At 54.1% G+C, this 15,060-nt stretch overlaps 1 protein-coding gene across 1 annotated transcript in view; it reads right to left on the bottom strand.

Annotated features, from left to right (window-relative positions):
* CCDC88B (coiled-coil domain containing 88B) overlaps nt 1–14,139 on the bottom strand; it is a 23,054-nt gene extending 8,915 nt beyond the window's left edge. Inside the window, exons 1-15 of the mRNA XM_023518430.1 lie at nt 14,099–14,139; nt 6,698–6,801; nt 6,229–6,331; nt 5,469–5,571; nt 5,314–5,383; nt 5,176–5,234; nt 5,003–5,086; nt 4,763–4,906; nt 4,393–4,538; nt 4,161–4,242; nt 3,857–4,015; nt 3,190–3,336; nt 2,635–2,743; nt 2,335–2,471; nt 1,137–2,252 (exon numbers count right to left, since the gene is read on the bottom strand). Of these exons, the coding sequence (XP_023374198.1) occupies nt 1,137–2,252; nt 2,335–2,471; nt 2,635–2,743; nt 3,190–3,336; nt 3,857–4,015; nt 4,161–4,242; nt 4,393–4,538; nt 4,763–4,906; nt 5,003–5,086; nt 5,176–5,234; nt 5,314–5,383; nt 5,469–5,571; nt 6,229–6,331; nt 6,698–6,801; nt 14,099–14,139 (2,604 nt within the window). The remainder of the gene's footprint in view (nt 1–1,136; nt 2,253–2,334; nt 2,472–2,634; nt 2,744–3,189; nt 3,337–3,856; nt 4,016–4,160; nt 4,243–4,392; nt 4,539–4,762; nt 4,907–5,002; nt 5,087–5,175; nt 5,235–5,313; nt 5,384–5,468; nt 5,572–6,228; nt 6,332–6,697; nt 6,802–14,098) is intronic.
* Nucleotides 14,140–15,060: the final 921 nt, after the last annotated feature.

The raw sequence follows: 15,060 nt of genomic DNA, 5'->3' as shown, positions 1-15,060 counted from the left end.
GACAGCTTGAGGCTCTGTCTCAAAAAAAAAAAAAAAAAAAAGAATTGCCCAGTAGGAGCCTGCTTAGCTGATGCTCAACCTCCCTCTCTGCATCCACTTCACATTCCCTCTCCAAACTCATGCCTGGACCTGCCATCCTCTCTCCTTCTCCAGGAAGCCTCTGGTTATGCCCCAGCCTGAGTCCAGGGCTTTTCTTGGATACTCCACTGCTCCCTGCAATGCCCTGCCCTGCCCCCACTCGGACTGTGAGTGCCTCCCTAGTCCTGCTGTGTTAGCTTCCTGGTGACCACTGTGTGCCCAGAGTCTAGAGCCAGGCCTGAGACCAAAGAGATGCCCATAAACAGGCTTGAATAAATGAGTATTCTAGGCCTCCTTTCCCTTCACCCCATCCCAGCCTAACCAGCCTCACCTGCCACCTGCACCACTGCCAGCCTTCTGATGGCCCCAAGATCCCCTGCCTGATGAGGTAACCCTCCTCAAATCTAGCCCCACACAGGTCTGCCCACACCCTTGGGTGGCTTTCCCCATCTGGGGATGGAGTAGTAACACCTTCAGCTGGTCCCAGCCCCCAACTCCTCCTAGGCCCCTGAGTGTTTTCAATGCCTTAAAGTCCTAGCATGTGTTCTTCCCTCTAACTAAATGTCCTTCTTCACCTAGTGAAATTTTTGTCCCTTCTCCCTAAACCATCCTTGACCCCTCCCAGGCATCAGCCCTGCCTAGCTTGGGCTCTGAGAGCACTTTGCTCTGAATAACCATTTCTTGAACACTTACAATATAATATCCCTTGGCCCAGCATGAACCAGGCCCTTTACACCATTATCTCCAGGTGCCTTCCCAAAGACCCGCTGAAGCGGCTATGAATATACCCCATTTTATAGAAGGAGGCCCTGGGGTAGAGGTGAATAAACTGCCACAGCCAGACGGCCACAATTTGCACCAGGCGGTCTGCGGTTCCCCATCAGTGGCTGTGTGCCCCAGCCAGGTGCACCTTAGGAAGGCAAGGGTAGGCTTGGCCTTTCTGTCTTCAGCCCCACTTGATGCAGGGCACTCAGTGGCTGCCAATAGAATCAACCCCAAACCCCAGCAACTAGCCTGGAACCCAGTTACCTACCCCCGCAGCTGTGAGCCCCACTTACCTCCCTGAGGGCCTGCTTCTCCTTCTCAGCCTCCTGCAGGTACTGCTGGCCCTCACTCTCCAGGGTCTGCAGCCGTTGCTCAGCAGCCTCAGCCTGGGCCCGCAGCCTGGGCCCTTCGCGTTCCCACTGCCTCCGCTCGCGGCCTACAGCTGCCAGCGCCTCTGCCAGGGCCTCCCGCTCCCGTGATGCAGCCTCCAGCTCCCGGCCAGCTGCCTCCACTGCCTCCCGCAGCCGGGCCTGCTCCTGGGCCTGAGCCTCTGCCTCTCGGTGAGCCTCAGCCTCTGCTCTCCTTGCTTGGGCCAGCTCCTCTGACAGGCGGGCAGTCTCTTTGCCGCGGGCCTCCAGTCTTCGGGCCTGGGCCTCCAACTCAGCTCCCAAGGCCTCAGTCTCTCTCCTCAGCTGTGCCACCTCCTCCCTGAGGGCTTCCTCCTCTGGGACACCACTGGCCTGTATCTTTCCTGGGGTTGGCACTCCCCAAGCCTGGGCCTCAGAAGCCTCCTTCAACTTCTGTTGTGCTTGCTGCCAGGCTGTGTCCTGCACTGTCCCCTCCAGCCTCGGTTCCTGCTTTTCGGCCCCTGTTTGACCTCTGGAAAGATCTTGACCCTGGCCCTGGCCTGGGCTTTCCTGCTCCTCCAGCTGCACATGGAGACTGGACTCTGAGGGTCTCAGCCCCCAAGACTTAGGCACCAATTCACCTTGGGGAGACTCTCTCCCTTCAGTCTCTCCTCCCAGCAACTGCTGGGCCTGAATTTTGATCTCTGGACCCTGACATTGGAACACAGAGGTGGGGATCTGGAGAGGGAACTCCTGTGTCTCCACCACAGGGTCTGACTCTTGGGGGGTCAAGCCTGAGGACTGAGGGGCCATTGTAGCCATCTGGAGAGGCCTTTCTGTCACTGTCACCTGTGAGTCTGAATCACATGTCTGGGGACACTCAGATAACCTCTTGAGGCCTGAGTCTGATGCTGGGGGAGGAAGATCCAAGGCCTGGAGGCCTCCATGCCCTGCCTGGTGGAGCAAACTTTGGGGACCAAGCTCTGAGGCCAGGGGAGGCAGGAGAGTCTTATCCAGGACAGGAAGCACGGGGACCTCGCTCTGCTCCTCCAGCAGGGGGCGCTGAGGACACATAAGAGGCACAGTCAGGCCCAGGAAGGACAAGCGGGAGGGACCTGCCAAAACAGAGGGGGAGAGGACTTACCTGGCCTCCTGGCTGCCCCTGAAGCACCCGAAGCAGCCCTCGAAGCTCCTGATTCTCCCTCTCTAGGCTCCGCAGTCTCCCAGCCTCTGCCTCCCTCACTTCATCTTGCAGTGAGGTGGGCACTCCTGGCAGTGGTGCTGAGGGGTGTGAGTGGAGGTCAGGACCTCTCCCATACTCCCTGGCTTCTCACTTAAACCCCCAGAGACCTGGGGAAGCGATGAAGTCAGAAGCCCTCCCCACTGGAGCTGCCAGAAAGCACCGGCAGCCTCCACCCCAGCTGCTTCACTGGGCCCCACTCACCTTCCCCAGGGGAGCCTGGAGGTGGCTCCAGGCTTCGCTGAAGTTCCAGCTCCAGCTCCACATTCTCTTCCACCAGCTGGTCCACCTGATGCCGCAGAGAGTCCAGCTCCTGGAGGCAAGGACAGGGTCATACAAGCTCTCCCCACCATGCCTAGACCAAGTGTGTAGGCCAGAGGGTCACTAGAGGTCACTGGGTTTACTAAGAACCCTGAGGGAGGCTGGGAGCAGTGGTTCATGCCTGTAATCCTAGGCCGAGGTGGGTGGATTGCCCTGAGCTCATAGATTTGAGACCAGCCTGAGCAAGAGCGAGACCTCATCTCTAAAAACAGCTGTGTGTTGTGGCAGGCACCTGTAGTCCCAGCTACTTGGGAGGCTGAGGCAAGAAAATCGCTTGAGCCCAAGAGTTGGAGGTTGCTGTGAGCTATGATGTCACAGCACTCTACGGAGGGTGACAAAGTGAGACTCGGTCTCAAAAGAAAAAAAAAATCCTGAGGGATCATTGGGGTCAGCAGGGGTGACAAGGCAACCCAGCTGGGATCACTCTAGTGACCTCACCGCATGGGCCTCGCCCAGTCGGGTCCTCAGCAAGAGATTCTCACGCTGGGTCTCGTGCAGCCGGGCACAGCGATCTCGGGCTGCCTCCAGCTGCTCTTCCAGCAGTGCCTTGGAGGCCTCCAGAGCCCCTGAGAGTGCCTGCTCCTCCTGGTGGGAAAGCAGGGAGAGACAGCTGTGTGATGCAGCCCCACATGCTCCAGGGCCTAGGGGTCCCAAACCCCGACCTAGGACGGCTACAGAACCCGCCTCCCCTCCCCCATCTGGCCCTGACCTCTATCACCTCTCTCCAGGGTCTCCGCAGCCCTTGGCCCTGCCCTTCTCCTAGCAGGCCCCACCCCATCTCTCCAAGAACTGCCATCCAAGGCTCCATCCCTCCAGGCCCTACTCATCAGTACCCCCTCTTACTAGGGTGTCCAGACCTACCCAACGCACTTGACCCCACCCTCCTCCCGAGGACCTACCCCTTCCATCTGACCATTTCCAGAGGGCCTTTCCCAGGCCCCACCTCCCTGCGATTATCCTCACCCATTTCTTCTAGCAGGGACCAGTCCCTCCACAAAGCCTGACCCTCTTTTCTCTCTAGGCCCTGTCTCGTCCCTCCGCTCAGCCCGCCCCTCCCGCAGGCCCCGCCTTCAGACCCCGCCCCTCGACCCGCCCCGCGCCTTACCGCCAGCTGGCCCTTACAGGCCTCCGCAGCCTGCAGCCGCTCACGGCAACGCTGCAGCTCCTCCTGCAGGCGGGGCAGGCGGCCCGCGCGCTCCCGCAGCGCCTCTGCCTCCTCGCGATACAGCTCTGCTCGCTTGGCCTGTCCGGTGAGCGCCTGGGCCTGGGCCAGACGGTGCCGAGCTGAGAACTGCCAGCCGCGGACCCGAGGGATTAGGGGCGAGGGGGGTCGGGTCGGGAGGGTGGCAATGGGACCAGGTCGGGGAGAGTTAGGGAATGCGCTGATGGTGGGGAGCGTCTGTGCTTACCTCGTGGCGGAGCCTTCGAATTTCAGCCTCCAAACCCTGCACCTCCGCCTGGGAGTCTAGCAGGAGCTCAGCCTTCTCCTCCCTGATAGGAAAGGACACTGGAGGGGGTCTAGAGTCCACAACCCCCAGCCTTTCCTAAGCCTAACCTCTCCGGTACCCACCGCAGCTGGGCCCCATGCAGGTATAATCTTCCCCTCTCCCCTGGGGTCCCCTGGCCGGCCTGCACACTTACAACTCCTGCCGCAGGCGCCGAAGTTGAGCCTTGGTGTTGGCCAGCTGCAGGGCCAGATGGTGCGAGGGTCCCTCTGCAGGAGCCCTAGTAGAAGCCTCAGAGGGCAGAGGGGCTGGCTCTCGCTCCAGCAGCAGTTCGGCCAGCCTCTGTTGGAGATAAGAGTTAACGTCGGGGTAACCCTTACCATGCCACTACACATCGTCCCCCAGTCACCACAAGATGAGTCAGATGGGGACAGCCCTGCTGGCCCAGGACCTCAGAACATAAACCCACACCTGGGCCCCAAACTTCCACCTCCTCCACACATCTGGCTCCCCAGTGGCTCTCCCATTCCTCAACCTGTGTCCACGATGCCCCTGCTGCCCCCTACCTGGGCTTCCAGGTCACGCTCCCGTGCCAACTTCGACAGTGTTCCCATCAGGCTCCTGGACAGCACCTCCAGCTCCAGAAGCGCCAGTTCTCCAGGCTCTGGCCCAGCCAGAGCCAGCACCATGCCAGCCCCAGGCTGTGTCACCTGGGGCACGGAGAGAGCAGTTCAGAGGAAGAAAAGGGCGGTGAGGGTGTCCCCAGGTGGCTGTGCCCATCCCAGGCTTTCCACCTGCCTCAGTACCTCCTGGATGGCAACGGCCAGCTCACTCTGGACCTCGAGGCTGAGGCCCTGGATGTGGCGGATGAAGAGTTCCCGGTGCTCACACTGAGGGGGGAGACAGGAGTGGGGGGTATGGTACAGGGTCTTCCTCTCTGCTGCCAAAGCTCTGCTGTACCCCTCCCGCCCCGGCTTACCTGCACTGACGCCCCCAACAATAGCCGCAGGATGCCTTCCAGTGCCTCCACCGCCTCCTCTGCGGGGCACAAGCCACAAGGAGTTAATGGGTAGGGGGTGCGGGGATAGCAGCAGGAGGACATGGTGGGAGTGAGCACCTGAGAAAGGGTCAAACCCCAACGTCTGCAGGTCAGGGGGTGGCAACAGGATCAGCAGCTGCAGCTCCTCCTGGACTCACAAGAGACAGATGACATTAAGAGGAGCCTTCCTTCAGGGGTCTCCCGATCTCCGCCTTCCCCTCTTCTCCCCTTACCTGGTAAAAGTCCCTCAGTCTGCACCACAGATGGTTTAGGTTCCACACTCGCCAAGATTCGGGTTTTCGCACCATCCGCGGTCTCCCTCGAGCACTGGGGGCGCTGTGAGCAGGGCAGGGTGAGGGGGGGTCGGTGGAGGCAAAGCAAGGACCAGCCCTCTTCAACCAGGCTCCTCCCACCAACCAGCCCCCTTCAACAAGGCCCCGCCTACCACCCAGGCTCCTCCCACCAACCTCCCCTCTTCAGCTATTCCCCCTGCCCCAGTGCCCCTTAGATTTGCGGTCCCCAACCCTCGGGCCAGCAGGCCCCAAGGAAGGAGGTGAGCAGAGGCTGAGAGGAAGGCTTCTTGATATTTACAGCCACTCCCCTTGGCTGCATCACCGCCTGAGCTCCACCTCCTATCAGCTCAGGGGCATTAGATTCTCATAGGAGCAAGAACTCTACTATAAACTGCCCAGCGTGTGAGGCATCTTGGTTGCTCCCTCCTTATGAGAATATAACGCCTGGTGATCTGAGATGAGCTGATGCTAGCACTGGGACAGTGTAGTTGCTGGAAAGCAAGCTCAGATCTCCCACTGATTCTGCATTATGGTGAGATGTATTATGTTGAGATATTACAATATATTACAGTGTAGTAATAGTAGAAATAAAGTGCACAATAAATGTAATGCACTTGAATCATCCCAAAAACATTCCCACCCCCCATCTCTTCCATAAAACCAGTTCCTAGTGCCAAAAAGTTAGGGACCACTGCCTTACATGATGCCCAGCACCCGGAGGAGCAGGGCCCCATCGCTGAGACGCAGGAACCTCTTCTCTAGGCAAAGAGGTCTCTTTTCCTCTTCTTCCTCCTCTTCCTCTTCTTCCTCCAGCTCCTCCACCTCCCCCACCAGCTTGGCCAGTCCCAGTGCCTGTGGGGAACCAGAGGGGTCAGTGGGATTTGATGGGAGCCCCCAACAGCAGAGTGAATCCCAAGTCCTCTGAGCTGCCCCAGTGAGCCCCAGACCCCTCAACAATTCCCTGAACCCTCTGGCCCTGGATTGAGACCCTCTTCCCCTTACCATAGCCCCCTGGATGGCTTCATCCCCCCACACTGGAGCCCAACCCTCCCCTCAGGCCCCAGCTCTGCCCCACCCTCCCCCAGCCCCAACACAAGCCCACAATAGGGCTCACTTCCCTCTCCCTCCTCCTCCCACCTGCCCCCTCACCCAGGTGGCCAGACTCCCACTCAGGAAGTCTCTGAGTCTGGGCCCCTTGCCCCCCTCCATGTCAGGGTCAGGGTGCCGGTCCCGCTGTGGCAGCTGCACCTGCCCTGAGAGGAAGAGGAAGTCCCTGAATGGGGGATCCTGGGGACAGCCACAGACACTCTATGCAGCTTCCTCCTTCCGGGTTCAGGCCAGCCTGTGCACCCCCAGAGTCCTGCCTCAGCCCTTACCTCACCACCCCACATCCTCTCAGCATCTCAGGGAGGGCCAGCCCAGAGGTTAACCAGGGGAGTCCCACAACCCATTGACACAATGGGCAATAGTAAGTGAGTCCTCTGCCTCTCTGGGACTTGTTTTCCCAACTTTAAATTGGAGAAGACAATCTCAGGGCCTCTAAAGGGACTGTGGGCCCTGTATGGTGAGTCCGGGTGCCCACACATGCATCTTCTGGTGTGCCAGGCTTCATTCATTAGCACCTCCTTCCCTTTCCCCTTAAAGTTTCTCAAACTTGTCCAAACTGCCCTAACCTATGAAGCCTGGTTCAGATGCCCCCCTCAAAAAAGACTCCTCCAAACCCCAAATGGAAGTAAACGTCCCTCCTCTGGCCCTGCCCCACCCCATACTCTACACACACTGGACTGAGGGCAGTGTAGCTGTACTAGGTACTATAACAGGAAGGGATTTTTTTTTTTTTTTGAGACAGAGCCTCAGTCTGTCACCCTGGGTAGAGTGCTGTGGCATGTAGCTCACAGCAATCTCCAACTCCTGGGCTCAAACGATTCTTCTGCCTCCGCCTCCCAAGTAGCTAGGACTACAGGGGCCCTCCACAATGCCTGGCTATTTTTTGGTTGCAGCTGTCATTGTTTGGCCGGCCTGGGCTGGATTCGAACCTGCCAGCTCAGGTATATGGGGCTGGCGCCTTAGCCGCTAGAGCCATAGGCACCAAGCCAACAGGAAAGGATTTGACCTTGGCAGGATAGCCAGGAAAGACATCCTGGAAGAGGCATGAGATGGGGAGTGACTCAGTTAACTAGGCAGTGGAGAAGAAGGAAAAATAACCAGGGGCTCAGCGCCCGTAGCTCAGTGAGTAGGGCACCAGTCACGTACACCAAAGCTGGAGGATTCGAGCCCAGCCTGGGACTGCCAAACAACAATGACAACTGTAACCAAATAATAATAACAATATAATAACCAGGTGTTGTGGCGGGCGCCTGTAGTCCCAGCTACTTGGGAGGCAGAAGCAGGAGAATCACTTGAGCCCAGGAGTTGGAGGTTGTTGCGAACTGTGATGCCACAGCACTCTACCCAAGGTGACAGCTTGAGGCTCTGTCTCAAAAAAAAAAAAAAAAGAAAGGAAGGAAAGGAAAAAGAACAGTACACCAGGGAATGGAAACAGAACACACACGGGTTCAGGCAGGTAGGAGCATGGTCAGTACAAAGATCAGAAACTATTCTTGTTTTCTCTATTCCAATATACTTTATTTTTCACATTTCACATCTCACAAGTCAGATTACATGGTATAGCTGCTGGCTGGCCAGCTGCAGTCCTGGCACAGTCGTCAATTGCCTGCACATGCTCACAGTTGAAAGCCCCAGCATCTAATCCTCCAGAAAGGGGGTCAGCAGCTTGGAAGAAAACCCCAGAGGCAAGAGTAGAGCACTTTTTAGCCCCAGGACTGAAATGGTGGGAGCCCCCAGGGGAGGCGAACTAAGCTCGTCAGCGACACTCCCTAAGCAGAGGGAAAAGTCAACTCTTCTCCTCTGCATAATTGCAATGCTGCCTTAAGAGCTCCTGGCTGTTTTATGGAATGTTTGAAGGAGGACAGCTCCTTCCAGCACTCTTGACAGCTTAGAGAAGGAAACACACAGACATCACGACTCTCAGACCAGAAATAATTCTAGGGAGTCAGACTCTAAATGTGAAGGAGTTTTCCAAACACAGCAACCAATTTATTTTGCTTCCATTATCCTTTGTCTGTGTGCATGAGCATTATATATGATGAGCATCTACATCTAAGTCAAACAGAGTTCTTTCAGGAAATATAAAAGAAAAATTCTAGTGATGAAAGAGCCTTGGGACATAGTTAACTGGCAACATTCTTTTCTTCCTTAGTGACATTTTTTACAATTGATGACATCTTAAGTTTGATGAAATATGGAGTAATAATAATAACAATCATAGCACACACAGGCTTACAATGAGCCAGACAGGGTTATAAGTACTTTATCCTTATTCTTTTTTTAAGTCTTTTATTTCATATTTATTTTTTGTATTAAATCATAGCCGTGGCTCGGCGCCTATAGCTCAACCGGCTAAGGCGCCAGCCACGTACACCTAAGGTGGCGGGTTCGAATCCCCAGCCCGGACCCGCCAAACAACAATGACGGCTGGAACCAAAAAATAGCCGGGTGTTGTGGCAGGCACCTGTGGTCCCAGCTACTTGGGAGGCGGAGGCAGGAGACTCGCTTGAGCCCAGGAGTTGGAGGTTGCTGTGAGCTGTAATGCCACGGCACTCTACCCAGGGGGACAGCTTGAGGCTCTGTCTCAAAAAAAAAAAAAAAAAAAATCATAGCCGTGTACATTAATGCAATCATGGGTACCTTTATGCTTATTCTTATATTTGCTCTGGGCTAGTCTGTGAAATAAGGGCAATGGATTAGCTCTATTTTACAGAGGAGAAAACTGAGGTGCAGAGAGGTTAAGTAACTTGCCTAAGGTCAACGGCTATTAAAGGTAGAGTCAACTAAAAGAAGACAGTGGGGCCAGAGTTCAAAGAGCAAGGAGCACCAGCCGTCAAGGTGACCTAAGCCTGACCAGGCCACAGAAACCATGAAGGATTGTTAGCAGATGAGCATAGCTAGCTGTTCAACTCTCTTGAAATGCATCTGGAAATGGGGATAATCCTCTCAGAGAGTTATTGTGAGGATCCCATGTGCTAAAGGCCAGCACTAGGGTTCATGAAATGGCCCCTTTCATTTCCCAAGGATTCCTGCACAGGAATTCCCAAGGAGCACCTGCTCTAAGCCACCAGCAGGTCCTACAGGGTTAACCAAACGTGATGACAAGGGCTCCCCTTGAGAAGGTCCAGGGCCTCTGTCTGGTTTAACATCACTGAACCATGCCCTTCCTCACACCTCAGAGGCAGGGGCCGTGTCACCGATTCCGCTCACATTCATCACTCCAGTCAAGCCTGGCTGCCCCTCCATCTGGTTCTCTGACTCGCCTCAGCCGAGTCAGGCAGAGGGAGACTGGGGGAAGCAGAGGAGACTGGGGGAGGCAGGGGAGGCTGTGGACAGCCTCCCTCAGCAACTGACACGGAGGTTCTGGGATTCTGGGGCCCTATTGGGCATTGAGGGGTATTAATTAGAGGCTGGCTGTGGTCCCTTTCCATTGCTAGATTTTTCCTTTAATTTTTTTTTTCAGATATGGGCACATGATCCAAAATATTAAGAGTGTGTAAAAGAATAGAGAGAAAAACCAAGTCTCTTACCCATCACTCCCAACCCCCAATCCCTGATCCCCAGGCCCGAGGCAACCACTGGTACCATGTTTTTTGTGTCCTTCCTGAAGATACAAATGGCTGCACATGTGAGCCTGCAACAAGTGATTGCAACCACATACCCGGCCATGTACCTTCCTTACTTCGCAATATATTTTGCAAGCTATTTCATTTCTGTTCAGAATCATTAGCCTTGACTTTTTTTTTTTTTTGAGACAGAGCCTCAAGCTGTCACCCTGGGTAGAGTGCTATGGCATCACAGCTCACAGAAACCTCCAGTTCCTGGGCTCAAGCGATTCTTCTGCCTCTGCCTCCCAAGTAGCTGGGACTACAGGCGCCCACACAACACCTGGCTATTTTTTGGTTGCAGCCATCATTGTTGTTTGGCGGGCCTGGGCTGGATTCGAACCCACCAGCTCAGATGTATGTGGCTGGTGCCTTAGTCGCTTGAGCCACAGGCACTGAGCCATAGCCTTGACCTTTTTAACAGCTGCATAGTATTTTACCATGTTACTATCTCATCATCACTTAAACAGTCTCCTGTTGACAACTATTAGACTGACAGATGGACCACATAGTCAACCATGTGCAGACTCCTCCTTCAGGGGCTCAGCCTCTCCATCCACCCCAGGCAGGGTTGGGGGAAGGACTCTGTCTTCCACTTCTCCTATGACTTCAAGTTTCTTTTATTTTTATTTTTTATTTTTTGGAGACAGAGTTTCAGTCACCCTAGGGTTGAGTGCCATGCCATAAATCAAAACAACCTCAAATTTTGGGGTTCAAGTGATCCTCTTGCCTTAGCCTCCCGAGTAGCTGACTACAGGCGCCTGCCACAGTGCCTGGCTACTTTTTAGAGATGGGGTCTCGCTCTTGCTCAGGCTGGTCTCAAACTCCTGAGTTCAAGCAATCCTCCCACCTCAGCCTCCCAGAGTGCTGGGATTAGGTGTGAGCCACCTTGCCCAGCCTGAGTTTGAATTTTCCAGAAAGCTCTAGTCCTGCCCCAAAGGCCTAAAACAGGATAGCTCTGTGGTTTGAGTTTGAATTTTCCAGAAAGCCCTAGTCTTACCCCAAAGACCAGAAACAGGGAGGCCTGGGCAGGTCCAGCAAGAGCCTCAAGCCAACCAGGGCTGAGTCAGAGTGAGGGTTTTTCTCCCTGCGGGAGGCAGCCCCAGAGCCCTTCCTGGTACCTCAGCAGCCTGGCTAGGGCCTAGCTTGCTAACCAGATGGTTCCGGGCCCCAGGTTCAAAAAATGAAATAAATACCAGCCTTCAGGGCCTTCAGTGTACCTAGTATTCTGGAGCTGGGTCTGCAGGACTCCCCCTTCTCACCCAAATGTCTGAGAAGGGGTTATTTCCCCACCCACCATTTGAGGGTGGAAATAATGAAGCTGAAATTGGACAAAAGTGGAAACGCCCAGCAGAGTGGCAGGAGGCAGTCAAAGCCAGGGAAGTGGAGCCAATGCCCATCCAGGTGCCCAGTAGCACACAGAGCAGCCTGCAAGGCCTCCAGCAGCCAGAGCGTGAGGCCCAGACCAGGCCCCACTACCTGACACTTGGCAAGATTTCCCTTCCTGTTCTCCTCCCACACCCCCACACTCCTGAAGGTACTTTCCCTGCCTCTCCCTGGGCCTCTGAGCAACACTGGGTCACAGATACCCCTCTGCCTCTAGCAGCCTCCACCCAGCTCCAGAAGAGTCATCCAAAACCACTAATGGGCTTCCTGTCTTCTTTCCTCCCTTCTTCACACTCTCCTCCTTTTCCTGTCCCTTCATCCTTCTTTCCTTTCCACACCCTAGCTTTAAAAAAAAAGAGGGGGGGCAGCACCTGTGGCTCAATGCGTAGGGCGCTGGCCCCATATAGAGGGTGGTGGGTTCAAACCCAGCCCTGGCCAAACTGCAACAAAGAAATACCCAGGCGTTCTGGAAGGCGCCTGTGGTCCCAGCTAGTCGGGAACCTGAGGCAAGAGAATCGCCTGGGTCCAGGAGTTGGAGGTTGTTGTGAGCTGTGACGCCACAGCACTCTACCGAGGGTGACAAAGTGAGACTCTACAAAAAAAAAACACTAACTGGCTCACGGCCTTTCCCAGCTTACAACACTCCAGCAGCTTCTCCCTGCACTTTGTTTTTTTTTTTTTTGTTTGTGTGTTTGTTTGTCTAGAGATGGAGTGTCACTTTATTGCCCTCAGTAGAGTGCCGTGGCATCACACAGCTCACATCAACCTCCAACTCCTGGGCTTAGGTGATTCTCTTGCCTCAGCCTCCCGAGCAGCTGGGACTATAGGCACCCACCACAACACCCAGCTATTTTTTGTTGCAGTTTGGCCAGGGCCGGCTTGAACCCGCCACCCTCGGTATATGGAGCCAGCGCCCTACTCACTGAGCCACAGGTGTCGCCCTGCACTTTGAATCAACTTCCAACCACTCCCCTTGACTTCAAGGCCCTGGAGAGAGGAGCCCCAGCTCACTACCCTGACCTTATCCTTCCTTCTAGCCTCTCCTCTGCCACTCTGACCATCAGGGTTCCTCAATCCTTCTCCTCCTCTGCACCTCTGCATTTGCTGTTCCCTCAGCCTGGATTCCCTGTCTACCCGCCTCCAAACACGCACACTCTCCATGACCGGCTCTGTCTCATACTACTGGTCTTGTTCAACTGCCCCTTTCTCAGAAAATCTTTTCCCTTCTAAAGCAGCCCCCAGCCCTTCCCCCCAAAAGCATTGCTCCACTCTGTAACTGCTCTGCACCTTCATGTTCCCCTCTACCCACTAGAGTGGAAGCTAGTGTGGAGTCCTCCCTGACTGGTGCTGGCTCCATGACAATGCCAGTGTTTGCTGCCCATTTACCTGTGCTCTATTTGAAGTACTTCAATAGTATTAACCACTTCATTCCCTCCTCTGCCATAAAATACAAGTGCTTCATTTCACAATGAAGAAACTGACCCACAGAGAGGTTAAGTCACTTGCTTAAGGCCACAGGAAGTGGTGGAGCCAAGATACAGACGACAGCCAAAATAATGTTTTTGAACAAATTAGTTTGTGTTTCAGAGACAAAGAAAGTGAAGTCAGAGGGGAATGAGGGTAAATAGGGCAGCTGAAGGTAAAACTGAAGTCCTCAGACTCTGAGGTGGCACTGCCTCCCTGCCCCCTCCCTTCACACACTTCAGTGCCTTGTTGGTATCTGGTAGGAGAGCAAGGCCAGAGACCAGCATCCAACTAGCAAACAAAGCAAGACCCAGGGTCAAGCCCATAGCTGACCTCCTAATTAAACACACATTAAACATTCATTAAGGCCAGATATGGTGGCTCACACTTGTAATTCTAGCACTTTGGGAGGCTGAAGCGGCAGGATTGCTTGAAGCAAAGAGATCAAAACCAGCCTGGGCATCATAGCAAGACTCTGTTCTTACAAAAAAAAAAAAAAAAAGGTGGTAAGGCTACTGAGAAAAAGGCTAAGACTGGAGGATTACTTGAGCCCAGGAATTTGAGGGTGCAGTCAGCTACAATTATGTGCCTATACTCTAGCCTGAGTGACAGCGTAAGACCCTGTTTCAAAAAAACAAAACAAACAAACAAACAAAAAAACACCCATTAAGCAGTAAAAATAAATCCAGACGATAAAGCTTGGGTAGGCACGTGTCAGGAGAGAGCATGAGCATATATCATAGGCGGCCCTCAAAATGGTCTCAGAGTTTCCAGAGACCAATAAAACCACCAGAGCCCTTTGACCCAACACTCTGGCATTTGGGAACATGCCTCAGGGATAGAGCCCAAGAGGAAACAAAAATAGAAATGTGTCTGAAGTTGCCCGTAGCCAAATACTGGAGCCACCCAGATGTCCACCAAGAGAACCCAACTGAGCTGCAGCTTGCAGGCAATACCCCATTTCTGTCCTCACTACTGCTCAGCCCAGACCTCCGTCATCTTCCTCACCTGAAGGCCTTAACACAGGCCGTTTCCACCTCTGGGGACATCCTTCCGACCTGGCGCCAGCAGGGCCGGTGCCTGGTGTATTTACTGCTGTGTCCCCAGAGACCACTACAGTGCCTGGTACAGAGATGCCTTTCAGCAAATACTTCTTTTTTTTTTCTTTTGAGACAGAGTCTCACTCTGTTGCCCTTGGTGGAGTGCCCTGGCATCATAGCTAACAGCAACCTCAAACTCTTGGGCTCAAGTGATTCTCTTGAGTCAGCCTCCTGAGTAGCTGAGACTATAGGGACCCGCCACAATGCCCACCTATTTTTAGAGATGCGATCTTGTTCTAGTGAGCTCAAGCAATCTGCCCACCTTGGCCTCCCAGAATGCTGGGATTACAGGCATGAGCCACTGTGCCCTGCCTTGGCAAATACCTTATGTGACTGTGAGGGGACATGCAGTGATGTGGAGCACCTCAGTGTCTAGACAGATCTTTTATAATGACATAGAGATTGCAATGCTCAGAGCAAGAAGCAGCTTACTCTTCGGAGAAGTCATTTTTTTTTTTTTTTACACAGTCTCACTTTATCCCAAAGTTGAGTTTTAACCTCAAACGTCATTGTTGTTTGGTAGGCCCAGGCTGGATTCAAACCCACCACCTTAGGTGTATGTGGCTGGCACCTTAGCCACTTGAGCCACAGGTGCCGAGCCTTCATCAGTCTTTCAAATAGACTCTACCAGAGGTTCTCAATCTGTGGGTTGAGACCCCTATGTAACAATGACATCTGATACATCCTGCATATCAGATATTTATCTTTTTTTTCATATCAGATATTTACATTATGATTCATAACAGTAGCAAAATTACAGTTAAGAAGTAACAACAAGGCTTGGTGCCTGTGGCTCAAGTGGCTAAGGTGCCAGCCACATACACCTAAGGTGGTGGGTTCGAATCCCCAGCCCGGCCCGCCAAACAACAA

Source organism: Otolemur garnettii, unplaced genomic scaffold, assembly GCF_000181295.1.
Source record: "Otolemur garnettii isolate 467f Iridium unplaced genomic scaffold, OtoGar3 scaffold00140, whole genome shotgun sequence".
Classification (NCBI taxonomy): domain Eukaryota; kingdom Metazoa; phylum Chordata; class Mammalia; order Primates; family Galagidae; genus Otolemur; species Otolemur garnettii.
The sequence above is the reverse complement of the archived record's forward strand: the minus strand, read 5'-3'. Positions and strand labels throughout refer to the sequence as shown.